The sequence below is a fragment of the Calonectris borealis genome, chromosome 3, assembly GCF_964195595.1.
Source record: "Calonectris borealis chromosome 3, bCalBor7.hap1.2, whole genome shotgun sequence".
NCBI lineage: Eukaryota > Metazoa > Chordata > Aves > Procellariiformes > Procellariidae > Calonectris > Calonectris borealis.
The window spans coordinates 72,812,098-72,838,006 of record NC_134314.1 but is presented as its reverse complement, the minus strand read 5'-3'; the positions used below and the strand labels follow the sequence as shown (position 1 = coordinate 72,838,006).

The window sequence follows — 25,909 nt, the reverse complement described above, 5'->3', positions numbered from 1 at the left end:
GGGTGAATAAAGAATGAAACTGCAATAAAAGCCTACAAAACATGTATGTGATTGAAATGGACTTTATTATCTATGTCAGTTTTAATACATGCTTAAATTGGAAAAGGAAAATCATGTTTTTGTAATTACTTCTCTGAAAAGTGGAGCACTTCACTTACTTCCTTAGAGAAATATGCTGAATCTTCACCTTCAGAGATTTGAAGGTGGTAGTTACAGGTAATCTGTTTTAACTAGTAATTTTTGTAACAAATGAGTTAATCAGATAGTTGAGTTTGTGTGTAAATTTTGCTGACAGCTAACTTTGGAAAAAGACAAAATAGTTCTAGACGCACTATAAAAGTTATGTTAATTCAGCCCTCCGGGGCTTATGTGATCCAAACCTTGTTCCTTGTTTTCGTTTGCGGGTTTGGTTTTTTTTTTAATATGTATTTTGCAAATAAAGCCAAATAATAAGAATGATTTGGCAGAAGCACCACATGGATACATGTTTTAAAATAGATGACACTTTTCTTTTGTTTACGTGTAAGACTCTCAAAACTTTCAAAAATAACAGATAATTCGGAAGTTTGGTGGTTACTTCAACCTATACTGTAGTTATTTTTGTTAAGCATGCTGGGTTCCTATTTTCTACAAATTAGTGTAGATGCTAAAATGAGTAACCAGTTTTGAAATATTTGGCCTCTGTTTTGTCATAATTATGATTGATTGCAGTTTCTTCCCAAACTTCAATGGCTTTTGCTTAAATTGTACTGGAGTTGGATTTAAAAAGAAAACCCTCAACCCCCCAAAAGCCCCCAAATCACAAAAAACTCCCTTTCATTAAGGGTCTGCTTTACATTTCATGCTGGTGTTAGCCTGCTAGTGTCACGGGGATGCCCAAACTTCAGACTTGTGTCTGAACAGCCATAGGAGGGCTTTTCTCGCCACAGGAGAGCTGGGCAGCTGCCTCTGAACTCTCCTTGTGGGACACCTCTCGCTCTGACACAGCGGAAGGAGGCATCCACCAGTTGTTGGGCTACACAGGAGCTGAGATGTTGCAGAGAAAGGTGTCCACAGGTACAGAGACAGAAAATGATGCTTCTTTTTGAAAGGTTTGTATCTGATCCTTTTTAAAGGTCAGGACTGAAAGGTAGAAGTGAACCCTGCCGCTGCCAGTGGCATATGCGTAAGGGAAGGGTAGTTCAGTTGAATGTAATTATACTTTCTGCTCTCCAGAGAGTATGGTTGTCTTCCCCCTGCCCCTTTGCTTTTTATGCCTCTGTGTGTGTGTGTGTCTGTCTCTGGCTCTCCATTCAGAGTTCTTTAAGTCTTCAGAGTTTGTAACGAAATTCAGTTAAGAGAAAAATGCTCAAAACTACATTTCAGCAAAGTTTGTGAGCATAGGTGGCTTGAGTGGGGAGTTCTGTAAGGCTACATCTGTATTAAATTCAGACGGGTCTAAGAATGTTGCCAGGCCTGGAAGAAGATGGTCTATGATGGTCATGTTCGCTGGTACGATTTTGGGGAATTATAGCTAGCCTTCTCCCCAGGCAGTTTCCAGGCACGGCTCAGTCCTTAGTCCAGTTCAGCCATCGCTCCTGAGAGATGGTTTTTATGCACCCTGTTTTGGAGACTAAAATGATTCATTAGCACAGATGTGGGCTATTCTGTCCCAGCTTGCTTTTGTGCCCAGGAATGCTTTTTGGGCGCATCTCCTGCGTTAATTTAAGAATAGCCCTCATGTTACCAGTGATGAAACTCTGCAACGTGAGCTCAGCTTTTATTCAGCATCAGAGAATCTGCAGATTTGTCCAGCGATCCTGTGAGTGTCTTTATTTGATGTGAGCGCATCTTCTCCTTAGTCAGCATTTCTCTGCTGTGTAGACTTGTTAGTCCCTTGCTTGGGTAAGCTTGCTCTGCAGTCTTGCTATTATTTATTTTAAAGTGGATTTCTGGATTGGTTGTTTTGTAGGGAAAAATGGGGGAGCTAGGAACTGAGGAAAAGAAATTTTTTTATAAAGAAAACAGAAGAATTTGGAACTGGCTTAGCACTTGCTAAATTGATGTGCCCTGGTGGGTCAGCACATAGTGGTGACCATTGGGCAAAAAGTGATCGTGGCTTGGTGATACTCCAGGAATACTGCACAGGCTGTGGGGACGGTGGCAGGGATGGGAGAGAGATGGAGTAACCGTCATCAAATCTAAAGGGAGTGAATGCTGCTTCTTCCACCTCCTCCTATTGCCTAAATGCTGCAGTAAGGCTCAGAGGGCTGCAGAATCTCATTTGCTGATGAGATAGAGTGGTTTCCTGCTTTTTGTGGTAATATACGTGGCTCTTTGTGTGTGATTGAAATACAGCAGGGACTTTTTTTTTCTGTTGCCCTGCTGAATAAGCTGACATCATCTCAGGGCCAGGTGGTGTCCTCGCCTAGCCGTGCCTCTCGCCGGATTCAGCGGAAACTTGGTGTCGTTAGTATGCGCCCCGTGTGCCCATGTTCCTCAGAGTACAAAAGGTGGGCTAGGCAGCAAGAATGAAGGAACTGGGATTTTTATGTACCAAGGATGGAATTATATAACTTGAAACAGCATTATTGGAATACCTCTGTGTTTTTTGGTTCAGTACATCAGTACTTAATATTTGAATAAACCATTAAGGCTTATATATATGCTTAGTTGTGTGTCTTGGCAGTGCTTTAGGTTTGTTCCCCAATTACTAAACTTGGGAGGCTGTTTTGCAGAAAGTTCACTTAAGTTATTTCTTCCCTTAAAAGTGGAAGAAAAGGAACCTTCATCTGAATTCACTGGGCTTAGCTCTGAGAATTCAAAAGGCTTTGGAAACTGGCTGAAGCTCTTGGTACTGACTTGAGTAATATCCCCTTGAATATTTACTTTAGTCAAGCCTATTCAGAGATCCCCCTCCCACCCTGTCCTTATTTGCATTGATTTCCGATACTAGATCAAATGACCAATGAAATACAAAAATAGGTTCTTCAGGAGTTGTCAGTCATATTCCTGTGGCCTGATTTTATGTTCTGTGTTTACATGAACTGAAGTAACTGGAAAGACATACCCATCTCTATTGTACTGCAGAGATGTATTGCATTGCCAGTGGGAATTTTAGTTGTGTTTGGAACCGCAGTGTTGATATGCACATTATAAAAATGAAAGAAGTGTGTCTGATGACTTCTTATTGCTCTAAGATTTGATGTACATTTTTGCTATAGGATTTCATGTACAGTGATTTGTGAAGTTGTCTTACTTGTATTTCTCCACACGTCTAATACAGTGCATAATATTTACATGTCCTTTGAAACTTCGTGACATAATTTGGGGAATTATATTGGTTTTAACTTTCTTAATTAAGGAGAACTGAATTCCTTTATGTAGCTGTTTGCTCTTTTTCATAACCTTCTCTTTCTCAGGATAGACATGAAATCCTTTATTACCTTTCATGCCGCCTTCTGGTGTTGTTGAAGTACACATGTGATCCATCTTTCAACATAGTAAAATTTTACTTGGCAGGAATAGATAGGAAGAGAGACATCCCTTTATCAGTGATTCTGGCATCCCAGCTAGAGCAGGGAAAGCTGACTGCCGAATGCATGATTTGTTTCTGATTCTCTACTAACTATATAGAAGGAGAAAAATCTTCACTGTTCAGTGTGGTTAAAATGGAAAGGTAAGGAAGGTGACCTTCATCACTGGTGCAAGAAGGTAGAGAAGGTGAAGAGAGGAGAATTTGGACTCCTTTTCTAGGTGAAAAGTGTCTATTAGTTTAGAAGTTGAGAAAGCTTTGTAATCTTAACACCTCCTAAAACTATAAGGTAAAGTTAATGGAAACCTTTTATTGACTACCCCTTAATAACCTGTATTCAAACATGGTTTCCTAATGATCACTATCCTTGAAATAACTTTCAATTTAAAGCACTAAAGGATTTGGGGTGATTTTTCTCCTGTCGTATTGAAAGCTACAAAACAACATGCAGTTCACCAAAAAAAGGTCTCTCTCAGCACAAGCTGTGAATTACTAGAGTTGCTTCAAGAATCTAACAAATCTCTGAAAGACTGTCAACAACTGCATACTCTTTTATAAGCTGTCCATGAGGTAATGTCAGATGACTATTATTTTAGCACAAAATAGGTATTTCTGTGTTTGAAAGCTAAGTCTAAGTTATTTATTTGTTTTATTTTGTGAGAAGGTGAATGGAAGTCCTCAGACTCAGGCTCAGACTTCATGCGGTTGTTGAGAATTACTTATAAACAACTGATTTTTTCAAACCATTTCTCTGACTGATGTAGAAAGGAGAAAAACATTCAGCTGAAGGAAATCACCTTTCCAACTACAACATTTTTAAGTGGTGTTATTTTTTCCCCATGTGGTTTTTCTGAATGGAACTAGTGTTCTCACATGGGGCCAGTAAAGGTCTGCATTTGGCGATGCGATGTTTAGTAATAAATCCAGCTTTTCTAAGAAAGCATGTTGGAGATAAGAAGCTTTGTACTTTTATGGCGTTACAGAGGGAGTTTCCCTGTTTAGAGAATACAGCATTTTAACCCAAAAGAAACGTTTATTCAGCAGTTTGTCAGCTGCTTCTGTCAAAATGGTCATTCAAATTCATTTGGAAATTGTGGCAGGTTAAAGATTGTTACTGTGTGTGGTTTCCCTTTTACCAGTTTTAGTCTCCTAAGCTCTCTACTTGTGTTAATCATAGGTGGGTGAAATAATTTCCTTTCTCTTTCTAGTCATATTTAATTTAATATTCCATGTTCTTTATAGTTAATATATATATGCATGTATTTATATTTACGTATGTATATTCAAAAACTGTGGTTTGCCAGAGATTAACCATGTTATTTGAAACTATATAGTTTCTCTATGCTCTGCAGTATGCACATGCATTTCAGTGCCACAAAAGTGAATAGGACTAAGCTTGCAGTTACAGAACTCAGCTGAACGGGGGACAAGTTATTCAAAGCTGATATACAGCGAGAGGACCCTGGCTTCTCCATCTAGTCAGGGAAGCTCTCCAACTAGTCAGAGTGTTCTGTAGATAACTGCAAACTTTGGCTCTAGAAAACATGTTGTTTGCAAGCCACGCTTCAACAGTTGCACTCTGGAGTGGCTTGGTAAATAATAGAGTGTTTTTACAGGAAATGTCCCGATCTGAGTTATGAGGCCATTCATTTGGACAAACTGCAAGTGAAGTGCACAGCACTGTTAGTTTGTCCGTTACTAATCCCCTCTTTTCTTTCTATGTGTGTGCAGTGTGTATATAAATACATATATATATATTTTTACACACAGATGTACAAATCCTCAAAGTAGAGAGAAGGAAAAGCTTGGGGATCGTGAAGTGGTCCTCCAGTCAGCTGCCTGAGCCAGGCCTGGGGGGCAGCCAGGCTCGGCGTTGGGGCGACTGGAACACGTCAGGGCTCAGAAAGCTTTAACCGTTGACTCATTTATGCTATTTGCTGTGTCGGTTGCCTGATGTTGTATACTCTATGATGAAAACAACACCCCAGAAATTTTCATTACTCGCACTACTGTAGTCAAAAAGTTAGATGGGCTTTTTCTGATGGCTGTGGGCAAAAAATGTGTTTCAGAGGGTATATGTAAGTAACTTTTTGTTATGCATGGCTGTACTTTGGCTAGTCGTTCAAATGACAGTTTCTGGAAAAGCCAATTGAGTATTATTTGTCTAATAATTATAAAGCCTGTGTCTAAACCTCTCATTTCAGCAGTAATGGTGTGCTCAGGCAATTGCAACTGCAGGAAACACACAAACCAGCTTTGTAGGAGCCCTTTTCCTGATGGTGAATCTGTCAAACTGTGCCCATTCCTTTCCTTGCGAAACATGATGGAGTCCCATTTGCTAAGGAGAGAAAAGAAGGTAGTGAAGGATCCACATGTAAAGTGATAGTTATCTGTTGTCCTGGTTTTAAGTAGGCTTCCCTTTTGTGAACAGGTGTCAGCAATGCCAAACCAAACATTCCTTTGTATCTTTTTTTTTTCTTCTCTCCAGCTCTTCAAAAGAGTTTACAGTTGAGGGGAAAAATATCTTTCTCTCTTGTTTACTTAGGATTAATGTTGTTTAGGAAAATTTTTAACAAAGTAAATGGGCCTTCTGGACAGTACTGACATTTTTGTCTTTCATTAGTATGATCTTCTTTTGGAAGTTCTGTGGGTTTTTTCTATAATGAGATCTGAAGTTATTTCTTTGAAAATACACAGTGAAACCAACCATATTACAAGCATTTTACAGAAGAGGTAAACCAGCCTAATTGGAGTTGATGCATACCAATTGCTCTGTTGTTAGCGAAATTGAAAGAAAAATAGCCGTGCCTTGAAAAATCATAGAATCATTAAGGTTGGAAAAGACCTCTAAGATCATCGAGTCCAACTGTCAACCCAACACCACCATGCCCACTAAACCATGTCCCTAAGTGCCACATCTACACGTCTTTTAAATACTTCCAGGGATGGTGACTCAACCACTTCCCTGGGCAGCCTGTTCCAAGGCCTGACCACTCTTTCAGTAAAGAAATTTCTCCTAATGTCCAATCTAAACCTCTCTTGGCGCAACTTGAGGCCATTTCCTCTCGTCCTATCGCCAGCTACTTGGCAGAAGAGACCAACACCACCTCGCTACAACCTCCCTTCAGGGAGTTGTAGAGCGCGATGAGGTCTCCCCTCAGCCTCCTCTTCTCCAGGCTAAACAGTCCCAGTTCCCTCAGCCGCTCCTCATAAGGCTTGTGCTCCAGGCCCTTCACCAGCTTCGTTGCCCTTCTCTGGACACGCTCCAGCACCTCCATGTCCTTCTTGTAGTGAGGGGCCCAGAACTGAACTCAGTATTCGAGGTGCGGCCTCACCAGTGCCGAGTACAGGGGCACGATCGCCTCCCTACTCCTGCTGGCCACACTGTTTCTGACACAGGCCAGGATGCTGTTGGCCTTCTTGGCCACCCGGGCACACTGCCGGCTCATGTTCAGCCGGCTGTCAGCCAGCACCCCCAGGTCCTTTTCCTCGGGGCAGCTTTCCAGCCACTCTTCCCCAAGCCTGTAGCGTTGCCTGGGGTTGTTGTGGCCGAAGTGCAGGACCCGGCACTTGGCCTTGTTGAACCTCATACAATTGGCCTCAGCCCATCGATCCAGCCTGCCCAGGCTGCGCATGAGAGAATAAACTTGTGATTTTGATTTGGTGCAGAGCAGCATCTTGTGTTTTTCTTTTTCTTTTCTTTTGTCTTTTCTTTTTAGGTGGCTTTTAGAAACATGTATTTAAGTGGAGAGAGGAGATATCCCTAAAACAGCTGACTTTGAAATAGACTTGTCTGTATTTATACTCTTAAAAAGCATTGGGCTGTTCTGTAGTCTTTGAGTATTTACTTTTGGATGCACCTTATCTATTTGTCAAGTTATCTGTGAGTGCATTTTCAAGGTTTGCATTACATACTGGTTATGTGCATTTAGGAAGACGTCATTCCCTATCTCAGTGCCTTGACTCTGGCCCTACACAAAGTTAAAATACATACGAATTTTGTTCGTCCCATAGATACTAGCTCTTCTAGTGACCTTAAAATATCAAGAGTTTCTCTGTAAGAGGACTATCAAGCCTTCATTTAAAACAAAACAAACCCCAGAAAAACTTTCATTATTATCATAGTCCTGTGATTTCAGGAGAGACTACCGTGCGTAATATACACAGCCTGATGTCCTTACTAAATGGACGGCAAGGCTGTTTCCCTTTTTCGATAAAGCGAGTGTGACGGTGTTAGTGAACTTTAGCTGGATGTCAAGAAATTTCCCGTAACAGAAATGGAAATGCGAAAAGGAAGTGTCAGAAGGTGAAATGCATGCAGACACGGTAAGTATGTTTCTCCCATAGTAACAAAATTCTTCAGATATATTGGAATCCATTGGTATGTTATCAGTTACTGTAATATTTATTCAGCACATAGGACTGGATTCAAGTTAATTTAAGGCTTTGCATATTATAATTTACTTTCACTGTTATGTGACTTGTTTGCTGTGATTGGAGTCCTTGTGCTTCAACAAGAGCTTTGTTTCCTCACAGCCTGTTTTGATTTTATTTCCTCCAGTACTTGAGCCTGTGGTGAAATGATGAATTTGCACAACAGCGGTCTTTTCCAAGACAGTGTGTAGTGATATCCTAAGCACAGGCATCAAGCAAAAAGAGAAGTATCTCTTTAAGTGCTATCACACAACATCTGCAATAGAAAAGCAGTTTGGAGGCGGCTTAAAGCCTGTGAAAGCAGGTATCAGGGGCTCTTTACTATGTATGCCAGCCACACAAATCTGGAGTTTTTTTGGTTTGGTTTGTTCTTTCCTGTCTAACAGAGAAATGAGATTACAAAATGACTGTTAGGATGCTAGCTGTGTTATTGTCCTTGTTTATTTGGCTGTTTTTTTTAATTGTTGGGTTGGTGTTTTTCTTGTTTTCCTTTTTTTTTTTTTTTTTTAATGTTTGAGAGGGGCATGGAGCAACAGCAGCCCTTGCCCTTAATCAGGAATCTAAAGCTGCAGCTGCTGAGCACCAGGGACTTTAATGTGGAAAAGACTAAAGAGGGAAACTTCGGGTATGTGCATCTGCGTGATTGTTTATTAGCCAAATCAGCATCTCTCCTAATTGTAGCAAAGTTCAGAGCTTTGAAAAGGAATTTGAGTAATTCCGAGATCAACACTGCTGAAATTCTTTGCTCTTCGGTTTCCTTTCCTTAACCATGTGCACTATAAAGCAACTTTTGTTATTGCTGAAGTTTGACAGGTTCATATCCAGCTGTGGGAGGGTTTTTTAATTTATTAAGCCAGAATTTTTGGCCCAGTAGTGAGGTTTATGTTGTGCACCTCACTAGAATTAAATCTATTGGAAATTGAGACCTAAAGTTTTTCTTGAAACTTTCCATGTGAGAAAATACATCTTGTAAGAAGGGGAGATGCTAGTGACTAGTGAAAGTACCAAATGTAGATTTAAAAAAAAAAAAAAAAAACAAACACTTTTTTTTTAAACCAAAGTCAAGACGCCTAGCTGGAGTGTGTATGTTAGAGGGGTGAATGGTGGGCAAAGCACAAGCACAGCTGTAGAGCTAATGGCTAGAGGCTGTATTTGGCTGTAACTCCCTCAGGTGACACTATAAAGTGTCTGTGTAAGTTCTTACAGTACTGGAGAATTTGTCAAGGAAAAACTTTCACGCTGCTAAATGTCATGTGGTCTCTTCTGGCAACTGTCATGGTTCTGGATATGGGTTTGACTGTTCTTGCAATGTGAAGACTTGTGCCCTAAAATCCATTAGTCTCTTTAGCGCTGTAGCTGGTGTATGTTCATAATGCCTTTTTGTGCTCTTTCAGCACTTTATATGTGCATTACTGAAGAGTCACAATTTAATGGTACTGGAAATAAACTCTTCTAGTAAAGCAAATCTGAACTGTGTACTCTTGCGTGTGCTGAGGCATTTGAATGGTTTTCTTTTCAAATGGTTTTGTTTCAGATTTGGTTTTCTTTTTGTGATCCTAATTAGCACTTAAGAGTAGAACTAGTATTATCTAAAAAGTGAAATCAGAAAACAATGTAATGGTAGCTCAATTAAAATATTTAATCTCCATCTTTGTAAATTTCAATCATGAAAACTATGCTGTTGGCTGTTTTTTGCAGAATAACTTGGTGTAATGCATTACATGATGTTATTGCTTAAATCGCTCAGAAAATGGTTTGTGTAGAATACATTGCCTGCTTGTTGAGGAGCAGATTTGTTTGAGTAGATAACAGCAGTATTTTGTGATACAATAGCTGTACTCGGCAGCTATGACTTGCTACTGCTGTACTCATACAGCCTGTGCTGGGACTGGCCTGTAAGTCCCTAAATATCTTGGGACTCGCCTACCGTCCTGCTCTTCCTTGTTTTTTGTCAGAGTGTATGTCAGGCATGTCCTGTGCTGAGCCACCATACCCAAATCTGTCTATTTTCTCAAGCTTAGATTCGAAAGCAGGTGTCAAAACCGTCAGACCTACTGTGGGTGAGCGAAACACGATATTTTGATGGATTTTGTTTGTCTGTGTGGGTTTTTTTAAACTTTTGTGAGGACCTGGGAGGGCTGCTGAGATTAACCATGCTGTACAAAGGCATGAGAGAAGCAATGTATGTGTATGTATTTTGAAAAATGCCCAGTGCTTTAGAAAAGAACTGTGGTTTATCCTGATGATAGAAAGTTTTGAAATAAGCAAAAGGTGGTATAGTGGCTTCGCTGTCAGGCTATCTAAACCCAAGTCCAGAGTTGAGTGCTAAGCAGGACTAGTCAGATACCCAAAAGTGATTAGGTTTTGTAGCACTTGCTTGGCATGCTGGCCAGAAGGGCTTAGTAGTTTCTGCTACAAGCATTTGGTTTTGTCTGGAAGTTGAGCACTGTACAGAGCAGCTAGTGCCACCTGCGGGAGCTTTGCTGGAACAGGTGGCTTTATAGTTCAGAGATGCATCATCATGGGAAAATGCTGTCACGATTTCCTAGCAACCTCAGCATTGGGTTGTTTTCTGCCAGCTTTCGGTGGTACAGCATGATTATATGCAATGTAGAGCTGATCTTGAGCAAAGTTGCCTGTGTGAAAGGTGATATTTTCAAAAATACTCATTAACAGTTGATATTTACAGAAAGAAAAATACAAGTGGTTAATTGTACTAAACTAATTTAATTCAACCTGCACTGAAATAACATGAGTTTGAAGGCTATTGCTTCTGCTGAGTTGATAAACTGCTTGGTGATCAACACCAAGTTAGTGCATCAGAAGTAAATACATGTATTTCACCATTAAAAATGGACAGCTTTCTCCTTAGGCTTTGTATTTATCCTCCACAAGGGTATTTGGGGATGTACAGGTTATCTGATAGAGTTTCAGTCAAGGTTTTGATCCCTCTTGCTCCTCCCAGAAGATCCTGTGGGGAAGGTTTCCTCTGTTTCCCTTGGCGTAGTAACAGCATATGTTGTTAAGTTGTTAAGTAAGGAGTCTTGCAACGTGGTTGGACACTGACTGAATGCTGAGTAAGTTTCATCTTTTCAAGAAGTTCGTTCTATACAAAGTTTGAAGGAGAAGATATTGTGTCACGTTCCCTCCTAGACCTCATATTCTGTGCTACTTTGTAAAAAATATGCTGTCTTGACTTGCAGTCTGAAACACAGTGATTAGTTGCTGAACTTGATCTTTTAATGGGTTTGAAAAACCATGACCAAAGTCTTTGTGTAGCACTGGGAATGGATTCAGAGCTATTGGAGAGACTGGAGGAGGGAGAAGATGTATGCGTAGCAGTTAAACCACAGAGGGGCCAGACAGCTCATTCCTTATGTTAGAACATTTGTGATGTTTTTCACATTCAAACGCAGTGAATTACAGTAAACCAGAATGAAAGTGACAAAGGGATTCTGTGATTTGGTCTTTGCTTGACAGGAAAAGGTTAGGTTTTTTGGATTGCAGCTGCAATATGGATGATTAGCTCCAGAAACTAGGTGGAGGATGCTGTAGACTTGTGCTGTTTTGAAGAAGGGGGCAGGAGAGGGAGTGATGTTACTATGCCTTTCATCGATGGGGCACACAGTGTACAAAGGAGGTTTTGCTCCTTCTTGCCAACATAGGTAAGGTGGTCTTGTTTGGACCAGCGCATCTCTTGGTGCAGTTGTCTTAAGTGGCACTGTTACTGGCCTTTCTGTGGAAAAGAAGGTGCAAGGGTGACCTGGTTTGGGAAAATCAGCAAAATGTGTAGCATCTTACAAAAAAACCAAAACAAAACCCAAAAAAACCTCCAAACCAAAAAAACCTCAAACTTGGAACATTTCGGTATGCATTGATGTGCAGGGGAAAAAAGGCTGGGAGATTTTTCTGGGACTTTGAAGGAGAGGACTGTTGGAGAAGGGAAGCCGTAACTCACACCCACATCCAGAGCTCTACTGGAAGTGAATGAAAGGAGCCATTAGAATTCTGTGCAATTTTGAAGGAATAAATATTAACTCTAAATAACACTTTAATCTTAAACAGGTACTGCTATGTTACTTAGAAGGGCTGAGGGGTGGTGGTGAATAGGAGCAGCAGTGAGGCTTGATGGCATATAGCGGTTTGTGTCCTCGCAACTTCTATCCTTTCTGTCCATGTTATTTAGAGTTTCTTTCAGTGTCACTTCTTGGTTCATGTGAAAGAATTGTATTAGTGTTAGCATATAAACTTGCTTTTATGGTTTATGTGACCTAGGATCAAAGCTATTCTTGTGAGGTTCAGAGCAGCAATGCGTCTGCTCCAGAAGGGATTTTCTAGGCAAACAAATGACAAAAACTAGATCTGGGAGGGATGTCCTTATTCTCTAACAAAGATATAGGCAGTATTTAACAGCCAAATGTCAAGTTCCGGTTATGTTAATGTGGGTGAGAATTTTGCCGTAGCCTTCCTTGGAGTCTGGAGTTCATCCTGCAACCTGAGACTTTCTGAGTGCTGGTTTTGGGCATTTGTGAGTGGTTCTGCTTTCAGAAACGCAACATCCGATACCATTCACCTGAGAAGTGCGGCAATCTGGCCAGGCTGTGTGTGGCCATCTAAGTGTCCTTGTTTGTTTATAAAATATTTCATGTCAAAAAACTTACTAATATCCATTTTCTCCCCACCCACTCTTACACTTTTTTTTTTAATTACAGCAGAAAGAAGTAATCCAAAAACTGTTTAAAAATAAATCAGCAGATGGCTTTACTGTTAACAGCACAGTGTGCAATGTGGAACTTCAGGGCTTCAGTTGTTTTACATGTATTGATCTGTATTCATAAAGCACTGACTGTTTAATCTGTAAAAGGCTGCATTTAAAAATGTAATACAGTATTTTAAAGGAACACTTGTGTTGATCGTGAATCAAGTGGCCACAGCAGAATCTTAATATTAATGCTGGTTGTGCCTCTGGAAGATGGGAAATAAATGCAGTGTCTGTCTAAGGCACTGTATTTGAAAAGTTTTTGAAGAAATCCAACCAACTTCCTTAAATATGATCACTTCCAGCTACTTGGAACAGATGTAGTCTAGGGGCCAGGGATTTGACACAAAGGAGGAGCTTCAGGTTAGATTTTGGTTACTGACGATCGTTGTTCAACATAAATACATAGTTGGACTCCATAGTTACAACTGCAAACAGTCTTATGATGAACAATAGTTTCTTTCAAGCTGCTTGATGCTTTTTTAGAGTCCAGCAATAAGTTGCTGAGAGAACAAAAATGGAACAGAAGTCTTCTCTCAATGAAAATTTCTCCATGAAACTTTAAAATTGAAAATTGCAATATTTCAATTAATAGCTATTTTGAATAATTGGAAACCCTTAGTATTTTTTTAGCAAAGTACAGTTAATTTAAGAGACAAGGGCTATATTTGTCTGTGAAATGCAGGTAATCCATATTTTTCCTGGGCATGCTTTTTTTTTTTTGAGTATTTTTTAGTCGCTGATGTGCTATGAGTTTGAATGTTTTCCCATGAATTCAGCTATAGCATGCTATTGAGTAAATCCTGTGCTTAAAGGAACTGATACCTTATTTTTTCATAACATTAAAGCTGATCTGCAATTTTTAGCAGCTCAGGATTTTAAAGGCAAACCAATCTACTAGAAGGAACAGCAAATTTCTTGAGCTAGGACCTCCCAGTATGACCATTTGGGTGGCCCTGGCTGATTATGGCCTGTGAAAATGCATGGCCATACATCTGAATCGTTTTGGTTACTGTTAGAGAGTTTTGCTTAATTAAGAAATGTAAACAGTATGCCTGTGTTTATTCATAAATTATGAATGCATATGTATTTCAAGTTCTCTTACTGGGATGTTCTGTGAAAAAAATGCTCAGAAGAGTAAGCAATAGGTGGCAGCTTTGAGTGATGAATTCAGAAATACCAAGTACCCCATGGACTACTAGAATAGCTGAGCCTAAGGTGCAGAGACAATTAAAGCTGTATCAGTAATTATATTGCAAGAGTATTTGGAAGGGTCTAACAAGAATGTTTTTATAAGGTACTTTATATGATTGATCTTGAAATTATTAGTAGTAGTACCCCAAAGTCTGCAATAAGATTGGTTGGATAAGCGGAGATTATTTGTATAGCAAGAGAGCCAGAACTACTTTCTTTTACATCTTAACTACCAAGTTTATACCTCAAATGCTGCTTCTCTGCTGGATTTTACATGAGTCCTGCTTGGCCTTACTGCAGAGGGAGAGATTTACTTTCCTAGTCTGAGGAATAGTATTTGTCAGAGATTTCCTTCCTAGATTAAGACTAGGAACTTTATAAATAAATAAATAAAGGAATGCTAAACTTTGATTTCTGGTTTTTGAGGAATTCAAAACTTGGTATGTTACAGAAAACAAGAACAGAGTTCTATATTTCTTTTCTTTAAATCTTTCTTTCTTCTACTAGCTTTGTTATACCTCTCAGAGAAGAAAAGCAAAGCAAAATAAATCTTACAATAATTAAGTTTATCGGGATTGCATGAAGAGAAATCTTGGTTACTTGGTGATATGACTAGGAGTGATGAAATAAGCCTTTTTATCAAAAAATGTGGAATTTTTTTCAAGTTGTTTAGTATATTCTGCAGTTTCTAGCAACAGTGTGGAACTGGTTTGCATTAATGAGAGAGAAGGGGGGGGAAGCGTACTTTTTAGATTTTAAAATATATGGATTTCCATGCTTTTTAAAGAAGTCACTTAAAATACTATTCTGTGCCACGTAACTGGACCTCAGTTTTTAGGTGTATTTTTTAAAATTGACGATGCTACAGGAAAATGTTGAAGGCTCTATACGGGTCCTGTCATGTTTGTTACTCTTTGAACTGTTCTATTAATCTCCTGCACGATTTAAAAAAACCGAGGAAACAGCAACACATTTCAGACTGTTTCATTACTGAAAACTGTTACAGAGAGTGACAAGTGTTTCTAGACAGTGTTCTGAAGATGCGCTCTTCTAGGTACAGAGGCTGACTTTCTTCAACCTGTTATAACTATGTTAAGCCTCCCTTGCTATCACTTTCTGTAATGCAGAGCTGCTAAATTGGTAAATCTGCGCAAAACCGTTAGTGGGACAGCAGTTTTTAAAATGCCTTGGATTATCCAAATGAGTTCTTGAAACAGAGCTGTTGTAGCTGTGGAAAGTCTGAACCTGTTCAATAAATACTCTGATTTGTATTTGCAGTAATTGAATGATCCAGCTTTCAATTTACCATTCCATTATTAAAAATGCCAAGGTCATTCAACGCCCGTTTGAATCCCGCTTGGTTTTGAGCTGGGAATGATAGGTCATGCTTCATAGAGAGGGATGAGCACAGGCAGTCTATTAAATTCTGGAGAAGTGACTGTTGGTAGGTGTCTTACTTTAAGTGTAATGCTTTCTGATACTGAGTTTTGATGACAAAAAAGCAAGCTTATCACTTCTTTAGAAAGTCAAGTAAAAAGAAATGTTGGCCTACTTTAGACAAGGAAAATTGGACTTGCATAAATAGAATTTAGGGCAGAAGAGGCCAGAAAAGAAGTAATTTTTTTTCTTGCTTGTATTTAGCACCTCTACAAAATGTTAATAAAGAAACCCAAAATTATTTCTGAGACTACCAATTTTATGTCATTAATGTGTCAGTGAGTTACTCCGTGAGCATTTTCACAGTGAAGTTTATTTACGTATTTATTTCAATTCTGTGCAATTCAAGCCAACCAAAACCAGAAAACAAGTACATGGATATCCATGTTTTATTATTTTAAACATGTAGTTCACAGAATTTTTTCTATGAAATGATTTATTTAAAATGTAGAATTTACAGAAAATATTTTCTTGGATTTTGAAATGAATCACAGAAGTAAATATTGTATTTTTTAATGTGATTTCTTGGTTCAAATGCACTGTGTGATTAACTAGTTCCTATCAACTTTACTAGTAAATCACTGGATAACTGGACTTTGATTTATAAACGGGTGCAATGTTCACAGACAATATGTAGCGCATCATTGAATGCAGAGGGTTGAACATAAGCTTGCCAAGTTTTAGAATTAGTCAGTGTAGTTATTCTAGCCAACTGTTTCGTGATGATAAGCATAGATAATTACATTTGAGTAATCTGTTTGAAGAACAGATTTATTTTTTTAAATGTCTTCTGGAGAGTAGGTTTCTGTTTTACAGCAGATTTATAAAGGATTTTGGAGACCGTTAGGTGTTTATAGTTGTTTAAATCCTCTGTTGAAGGCACACTTATTTATTCAGTTTGTGACACATCCAGCTGTGGTTTATGAACTCATGTGCACAGACCTTCAGGTGGATAAGCATTATCACTACTAATTTTAGGGAGTTGAGAGAAGATTTTCGGCTAGTTCCAAATCTTCAGTATGTGTAATGTTGTGTGGATGAAACATCTGTGTTAAGGACAATGTAATTCCTGAGTAAGACCTGGTGGATTTTAGCTTGAGTAGAGATGAATTGGCTGATGTAGAAAATCATATGTAGTAGAGTTTCCATCAACTAAATAAGAATTAGTTTGTACCCTACAATGTGCTAGTGGATTGTAGCCTCAGATGTGTCTAACATTTCTAAGCCTTTTACATATATGTGAATTAAATATGACAAATATACTTGCCCTGGATAGCACACCTGAAATACTTTTTTGTGACTTAAATTGCTTCAGAAATCCTATCTATTTTGTATAGTTTGGTTTTAATGTAAACTCAAGCCCTTTGTTGGATGCTAGGGCAGAAATGTTTTCATCCTAGGTCTGGTGATAGGGTTCAAAACAAGCCATATGAATTTGAGAGCAAAATAATTTAAGAAGGGGGAAAAAAAGGCCATTTATTTGTGTCCAGTTCAGTTCTGCTGCAGGGTGAGCCATAACTCTGGATCTGATGATCATTTGAAATCTGCATGCCGAATCAGCTCTGTTGCCTCAACATTGTTAGAAACAAGACATTTCAGTGACTTCATTAGGAATTAAGGCTGTACTGCTAATACTTCCAATGCTGTGTGCTCTGTATAGTGCTGTACACAGCACTGTGCTACATGAATTGTCAGCTGAGGTGAAGTCCCTGCCCCACTTGGCGCAGAGTCTCCTTCGGGCATAGAATCCTGGTCTTTTTGAATTGTCTTTTCTTGATGCATCCTATCTGATCTTGAGGCTTTCATTATGTAAAATGGAAAAAATAGTCCAGCAGGTGATGGGAGAATATTCAAAGGTGCTAAAAAGAAGGATACAAAATCCTAGTCAGTATGTGTTGGCCACATGTTGACCACCAGCCAGTACCACAGAGGGTACATAACACTGCTGTAAGAGGAGACGGGCGCACTGCCTTCCCGAGAAGCCTTTTCTTCTCTGCCCACTGCTGGGATGGAAGAAATGTTGGTGCTCTACCATGTAGTAAAGCTTTAAGTTAATGGGTTTTTGTGTTTAATGCAGGCTTACGTGACCCTCCGCGTGGCTACTCTTTCATTAATGTCAGCAGTACGTGGGTGCAAGCAGCTCTTCCATCCCAGTTCATAGGCCTCTCGCTAGAAACTCACTGGGGGTGGGGGAAATATCCAAACTCAAAGACAAAAGTTCACCGGATGCAATTAGTGCTTTCAGTCTACCACTGCAATTTATCAGAGGGTCCTTTTGTGCCCACCTACCTGGCAGTACGTCCAGGTGACAGTCTACTGAATGATGTTGCAGTTAATTTCTAGGGAGTTTTGCTTGTTTACAAACATGAAAATGATGAAAGCCGAAAATCCATCCTTCGCAGGGGTCATGGGGCAGGGGAGTGTCCTACTGACACGTACTGGTTTTGATGGAGGATGCTTTCTTTGCTTTGTGTCCATTAGGTTTTACTAATCCTGTGTCTGCAGAGATGCCAGATAAAACACCAGGTGGTACAGAACCTGTCCCCAGGAGTGAAGGTTAGTAGTTTTCTTTCATTTTTTTTACTAATTATTGAAGAAAAGAAGCATTGTGATTTTTGTGAAGAATTTTTCAAGTCAGAAAGTGAGTTTCCCTTACTGGCCTTAAACTTAAGGGAGAGCTGAATTAATTTTGTGTGTGTATGTTTATCTAAATAGCAGGAACTTTTCACTTATTCTTGTGTAACCCTTCCTTCCCTCCCTAGCCCATCATCCATGATAGTGCTAAAATATATATTGAGGGGGGAGGACCAGTGGGCTGCTAGGATTTCAGCTTTGGAGAAGATGTTTTGTCCCCTTTTGATAAAGAGATCTTGTTGACTGAAGCCAGTTTTTCATATGGGATACTTAAGTCTCATAGAACCAAAGCTGACATTTAAGATGTGGGATGATTGATACAAGGAGGAATTGAATATGCATGATTTCCACTAAAATCAGTGGAATCTTGAAATGCTCAGTCTTTCTGAAAATCGGATCATTTTTTTCTTCTCAAGGTACATTAACTTTAAATTCCCACATAGTTGGTTTCAGGGAAAATTTGTTCTTTAAAAACAATTGTAATCCTGCTATTTTGAGTCGTTCCTCAGAATCGCTGCTGAACGTTTCATTAAAATATTTTATAAAAATTTGCTGTTTCACGTGAAGGTTGTGAGGTGTTTCTGACAGTTTTGTGGCAAAACTTGTAGTAGCTCTTGCATACGCTTGCTTGCTAGATCATTGCTGTCCTCACACAAGGGCTGTACTCATTCAAATGTGTGATTTACTTCGAATAAAGCTTGCAGCTCAGGCTGGTTTATACTGCTTTCTCTCTAAACCTGAAGATGTACATCTCAAAATTTAGTTTTAAATATTTTCGTTGCATTTGAACCTCAATTTCGACGTTTGAAAGGCATCAAGGAACATGCTGCAATAATAGTTTCAAAAAGTGCATCAATAACAGAAACAAATTTCTTTCCATGTAAAGGGTATTAAGCTATGCTTAACTGCAAAAGGCCTTTCTGTTAATTTCTTTTTTAAATTTACTGTAAAGCTTAACGCATGTTACTATGAGAACTCTCGACACAAGAGGAGCAGTTACAGCTAGTCTTTCAAAGACTGAGCTCTCTCTGATTCACATGTTGTGTGCCCTCCTTATAAATAAATCCTTATGCTAAAAGCACTGTGATGAATTCCAGTTAGAACCAAAGCCTACACTTGTGCCATGAGTTAGGATGTGGAACAAATTGTCATGTACCTTGCTGGTTGCTTCCCTAAAAGTAGCCTACATGATCACATCTGTGGCTCTCTAGGTATTAAGGAAGTCTAATTGTCTTAAAAGTACACTGATTATATGTATTATATATTGAATTTCTTTTCAATATGGAACGGTGGCAGATACTGTTGCGTTTTAGCTCTCCAGCCCCCAAGAGGAGTTCTGGTAAATTAAGCGAGACATAGGGATGATGTAAAACTTTCAGATCAAATATGGGGAAAACTCATTCTGTCTGTGAAAGATAACTTTATTTTCTCTTACTGCATTTTAATTTACCATGTAAGCAACTTCCAGTGAGTTGTAAGGTTGGCTTTGGCTTTACATCAGGAGTTAGAGGGGTAGGACTTGTGATAACATAGAGCTGTAGAGGGCTGGGAGCAGGGGTCTGGGGGAAGGAAGGGGAGGGAATGGAAAGAATCCTGCAGAGCATCATTAATGATGGAGTTGCTGACGGCATCATGTGGCCATCAAACTAAGATTGATTCTCATCCTTATGCTGGCAATCAGAGATTGATTCCTGTGAAGAGGGATGGGCGAGGACTGAAAGCTAGCATGTGCATCTGTTAGACACTGAAAAGACAACAGTCTTTGAGGTTAGGACATCCCAGGTACCAGTTTCCAATCATTTTCCTGCCAGCTCCATCCACAAATTAGAAGGTTGAAACTGAACACAGGATTGTTCATGTCTAGGTACAGGAGAGGGAGGCAGGGAGCTGCTTGTTTCATTTAATTTTTGGAAGACTCATGAAGCCTTCAGTGTCTCTTTGTTTCTGTAAATGTGGTTTCATTTCACCAGAGTTGCCAACAGGTGAAAAACATGCCAGCAACATTTTTGCAGTTAAGCAGGGATCTGGAAACTGCCCTGAGGATCTTGTTCACTACCTTCAAGGTCTTCATCTTTTTCAGTAGCTTCTGATGTCTGTATAATCAAGCAGACACATAATATAGTGTCCTGTACATTATCAAGGAAAGCTAAAACTGGAGAGCTTTCAGACACCAAATTCGACTAGGGTGTGTAGGGATACCACAACTAAAAATCTTCTCCATGTATGCTTTGTCGTACATTTTGACGGATTTAGTACAAGATTCCCGTGACTTGAAATCTCCCATATACACAGAAGTCACATGAAAAATTATGGTCTGGGTCATTAAGAAACTGCATGTATAAGGTTGTATAACTGTTTATATATTCTCTCATGCATACAATATACACATGTATATACATATATAGAAATGTGTGTATGTAGACATATGTATGTAGCCTTAAATCATGAGATCCTAAGGGAGCTGTTCCCATGGGTGGCATGGTGAGCGCCAGCCTCCTGGGATGTGCAGTTTCAGGGTTCCCAAGGCAGTGGGCATGGACGTGACACTAGCACACTGCACTTCAACTTTCATGTTTGGTCTTTGGAAATAATCTAACTTCTCCACATTATTTTTGTTCCCAGACAATATTGACCTTTCCTCCCTCCCTAACCTGATACCTCAGGTTTTTGACTGAGATATGAGGAACCTGGAAAATAGATAAACTTCTTGCCTATGGAAATGAGCTCTGTAGGTTTTGAGGTGCTACGGGCAATTTCAGTGAAGCTTGCTGCGGTGTGTTGGTTTTCACAATGCTCTGTGTTTTATAAACTACTAGCATGAGGGAAAAAGCTATGAATAACTACCAGCAACTTGAAACACTTTTTTCTAGATTGTAGTAACACATCCTCAGGTATGTGTTATGACTAGGGATGTTGGCAAAGAAAGAAATTCATACAATAAAATGTAGCTAATTAAAATTACAAGATAATTCTGAATCTTCATTTTCAAATTACAGTTACTGTATTCTGTTGTGATAAGAGCTTATGAAGTTCTTCAAGCAGTTTGTATAAAAATGTGCTTTAACAGACACAATGTTTAGTAAAGCAAAACTTGGTTTAATCTGGATGCTTTGTTTTTAATCACTCTTCTGAAATTAATTTTTAGATGTTAAAAAGAAAAAAGCTGAAATAATGAATAAAAATGAATCTTCCCTTAGAGACCTGTTCTTACGTCTTCATGAAAATGTTCCACTAAAGACAAAACATAATTCTAGTGTCTTCTGATGATACTAAATCATCGGTGTGGAAGTTAGAACTTTGAGAGGTTTTGTTGTTTTATTCTCATAAATACTCTTACTTTCAAAGAATGTTATAACATTTACTAAAAAGAATTGCCAGGCACATGCCAGTGGCTGCTCTAGCACTGACTTATAAGATAAACTTCCATAGTCTTTGATCATATGCATCTCTCTATTTACTTAGCGTTTACACAGTTTACAAGTATGTAGAAATGTTTCACTGGTATGACTGAGTCAGAATTAAGAAGTGAGTGTTTAATTTCTCATGTTTAAAATGTCACTGCTACTTACATGCATAAACGTTTATGTGAACTTTCTTAATTATTTCCAGACATCTTTTGCTGCTTGTTTTTTTCCCAAAGAAATGTTCTTGCTATCATTGGTTTAAAAAAAAAAAACAACAAAACACATGTATTTGTTGTTACAAATTTCTAACAATTAACCTTTCATGTTTATAAGGGTCAAGTTGGGTTGAGCCAAGTGTTGGCAAGGTAACTGATTATCTGGAAACTTTTAAAAAGTCGGTGTTGCTTTAACCTAGCAGTGCCCCTCCCTACCCCTCACCCACTGACCCACTGCTCCATATACTCGAGTTAAGCCATGAAGCACACAGAAGCAGACAATTGAGAAATGAGTTTCCTGTAATTAAGTTACTGTAACTTAGTCCTTGACTCGAGGGTCCCCAGTGAGAGGGCAGACTATTTGCTTTTCTGCCACCTCTTCTGTCAAACCCTTTAGAGTCAACAGTTACATTTATAAACGTCACTGCTTGCTTTGTGCTATAGGGGGAAAAACCCAGGACCTTGAGATTCGGTTGTTGCAAAGATGGAAGTGCGTGTATGTCACATGTGAAAAACATTTTTCAAGAAGCTTGTGTAGCTATCAAGGAGTGGTAGACAAACATATTAAAACAAAAAACCCCTACCATGATCCACATATAACTGTTTCTTAACTGTTTTCCTACGGCAAAGCTATTATATTCTATTTACAATAGATGCATTTAGAACAATGTACTATGTCAATACCAGGAAGTGGATTGAGTGTATTTCTGTTTTAGCTTGCAAAGGAATTAGCATTTGTTCTGCTTGTGTTTGCTGAAAAGTCACTCTTAAACTTCTAGTATAGTTAACCATTGGAAATTAGGCTGTGACTGGAGTACCCCACCCATTGCACAAATTCCTCCTCTCACTTGCAGAGAGGCTGCTGTGGTTCACGACGACTGCTTGTGATGGTATCTGGAGCTGGGCAATTGCTCATTTGCAAACATTTAGGGGAGTGATTGTAGATTTTTCATTAGGAATTATCTCTCTTAGAGGATTAAAACAATTTTTTTTTTTGATAGCTTCAAAAAATTTTGGTGATGAATGGTTTTCACAAAAAACAAGTGCTTCATCCTGTGGATTGCTGATTAATTTTTTTGTCGTGCTTTGAACAGTTCATAACATAGCTAGGCTTGCTTCAAAGAAACCAGATGATGTCTACCTTAGCCCCACGCTCAGAGTTTTTGGGGTATCAGTCAAGAGCTACCTTAGTAGTAGCTTTATGCAAAACGCTTAGAAAAAGTATATGGATGCAGGAACCTGTATTAGGTTTCTCCAGTCAGCTTGACTGGTTGTTTTTCTATGCCTTAAAAGTAGAAATCTTTGAAGAGAAAGATGTAAGGAAGTTAAACTCCCCCAAACTCTTCTTCATTTCCCCCTTTCCCCTCCGTCTTCTTTCATTAAGTAAGAGCCATGACTTCCCCCAGCTGGATTCTCCCTTACTGACTTTGTGGTTCACACTCGCATCCTGAAGGAAACGAATGTTACACCTGGGCTTTATAAACAGCCACTGACAAATCCCAGTGGACAACAAGCTTATGTCATTGTAAAATATCCTATAGTAACAGCAGTGTTTTTCCTTGCATTGTGTACCTGATGGCACTAGTGGGAGCCTACCAGCTGTTTACTGTTGTTGCTCACGATAAGACTCATTTAGTTTTATAACTGCTCTGACTTACGTTTGCATGCTATTTCTGCCATAACATGTAATGCTGCACAAGAAAAATGTGTGAGCGCAGCCATGTAAATCTGTAGACTGCCCAATGGATCATACCCTTCAAATGCAGTGAAGAAAATAGCATCACTATTTCTACTTTTTATAGTAAGTTTATAAGTAAGTTTGCAGTAAGTATATAAGTTTATAGTAAGTATATAAGTTTTATAAGTAAGTTTGCAGATGACACCAAGTTGGGCGGGAGTGTTGATCTGCTTGAGGGTAGGAAGGCTCTGCAGAGGGACCTGGGCAGGCTGGATCCATGGGCTGAGGCCAACTGTATGAGGTTCAACAAGGTCAGGTGCCGGGTCCTGCACTTCGGCCACAACAACCCCAGGCAACGCTACAGGCTTGGGGAAGAGTGGCTGGAAAGCTGCCCCGAGGAAAAGGACCTGGGGGTGCTGGCTGACAGCCGGCTGAACATGAGCCGGCAGTGTGCCCGGGTGGCCAAGAAGGCCAATGGCATCCTGGCCTGTATCAGAAACAGTGTGGCCAGCAGGAGCGGGGAGGTGATCGTGCCCCTGTACTGGTGAGGCTGCACCTCGAATACTGAGTTCAGTTCTGGGCCCCTCACTACAAGAAGGACATGGAGGTGCTGGAGCGTGTCCAGAGAAGGGCAATGAAGCTGATGAAAGGCCTGGAGCACAAGTCTTATGAGGAGCTGCTGAGGGAACTGGGACTGTTTAGTCTGGAGAAGAGGAGGCTGAGGGGAGACCTCATGGTGCTCTACAACTCCCTGAAGGGAGGTTGTAGCGAGGTGGTGTTGGTCTCTTCTGCCAAGTAGCTGGCGATAGGACGAGAGGAAATGGCCTCAAGTTGCACCAAGGGAGGTTTAGGCTGGACATTAGGAGAAATTTCTTTTCTGAAAGAGTGATCAGGCCTTGGAACAGGCTGCCCAGGGAAGTGGTTGAGTCACCATCCCTGGAAGTATTTAAAAGACGTGTAGATGAGGCCCTTAGGGACATGGTGTAGTGAGCATGGTGGTGTTGGGTTGACGGTTGGACTCAATGATCTTAGAGGTCTTTTCCAACCTTAATGATTCTATGATTCTACCTCCAAATTTTGCTAAGACTGATTCTTTCATGGCAGGAATGCCAGGGTACAGTCCTTGAGGTTAGTAAATGCTGCACGCTGCCTTCTGCACAGCGCTGTGGGGGCTTTACAGGGGGCACATAACAATGTACTATCTTGTGTTACATTTATGTTGTAGTTACACTTTATTATTACTACATCCCTTTTAAAGAAATACAAAAGTAGATGGGAAAATGAAGCATCTTTTCTAAAGCTTTTTCAGATCTTAAGTGCCCGTGAAGTCACAGGTAACTATGGTAATAGTGCACTCATAGGATTAATGGTATATCACTAGGCCGAGATGAGCACAAAAACGTGTGTGCTTGAGGGATGGTGATTGTATACTTCATCTACTTGCTTCTGTTCTTTGGAACTAATTTCTTTACTGTACCTTGCACCATTCTCTGTTAACTGCAGCATCTTGCTGCCTAACTGAAAGGAAGAGGTGTCTGGAATAAATGGTGTATACCAACTGTGCTGTTTTGTGGACTTGTGGCTATCAGATGACGCTAGATGGGTGAGATTCAACATAAAGGTCTTGGCTGTTTATGCAGAAGGTGGTAGACACTGTGGACATCCCTGCCAATGGACATTGTGAATGCAAAAACTTCACGTGAGTTGAAGGGGAGACCAGAGAAGTCTCTGGAAGATAGCTCCAAATAAATGAGCCACTGCAAACCAAGAAACCCCTTTAGCTGAAAATGGTTGGAAGCTAGAAGAATGCTGAGGAAAAATATAGTACATGCTTGCTATGTTCTCACTGTCCTCAGTAATACAATCTTCCTGTGCCAGGTTATTTTTCCTTACTTACTATTCATAGCCTCATTTTGTAGCAGCTTTTAATCCCCCCAAAATCGTATCTTGAAGGAGGAGGAAGTGTCTGTATAAAGACGATATCTGAAATTCTTAACCCTAGTGCTTATAAAAGGAGGTGGTGAAGCCAAAGCAGATTTGAAATCTGATTGGAAATGGGAGAAAAACAAAGCGGAAGGGTGATGAAATCGGTTATTCTGTTTCTGATTCCTCGCTAACTTGTTGGCCTCTTTCTGCACACTGACAGAGGTTGGCACATCTTTCTTTGAAACACTGGTTGTAGACTGTTGTCATAACGCATAATGACTCTTGTCATAACTCTTATGAGAAATTTGGGCTAGCTCCAGTCCACCGAAGCTGCGTATTAGCAACAGCCTAAGCAACAGCGGAGCAGTACTTGCATGGCACTTGCTTTGCTGCAACCAGACTGCTTGCAGCCCCTGTGCTCTGCAGTGTGGCTCATATTCTCTGATAGTGTTATGAAGCATTAAACCACAACATTGAATCAATTTGCTGTTTTCATGAAAGCATTTGGATGAACTGCCTTAGTCACTGGGCCATGCTGGTTGGGTCCCACTTTCTTTCTCAGTTGCCAGGCTGTTAACTGGATGGGCTTTTAAACTCCCTCAGCTCAGTGGAGTGAAGAGGAGGAGATGGTGGTGGTGGTGGTGGCTTCCTTGATCTAGGGCAGTGAAGGGCGGTGAAAGGTAGACTGTTCTGGACATCGTGAAATGTTTGAGT

The 25,909-nt window shown here is 39.8% G+C and overlaps 1 protein-coding gene across 2 annotated transcripts in view; it reads left to right on the top strand.

Moving 5' to 3' along the window:
• The window catches only part of PLEKHG1 (pleckstrin homology and RhoGEF domain containing G1), a 141,933-nt gene that overhangs the window by 26,496 nt on the left and 89,528 nt on the right, over nt 1-25,909 (top strand). For both annotated transcript variants that reach the window (XM_075146169.1, XM_075146168.1), the window contains exon 3: nt 17,820-17,894. In XM_075146169.1, the coding sequence (XP_075002270.1) occupies nt 17,846-17,894 (49 nt within the window). In that variant the 5' untranslated portion in view covers nt 17,820-17,845. The remainder of the gene's footprint in view (nt 1-17,819; nt 17,895-25,909) is intronic.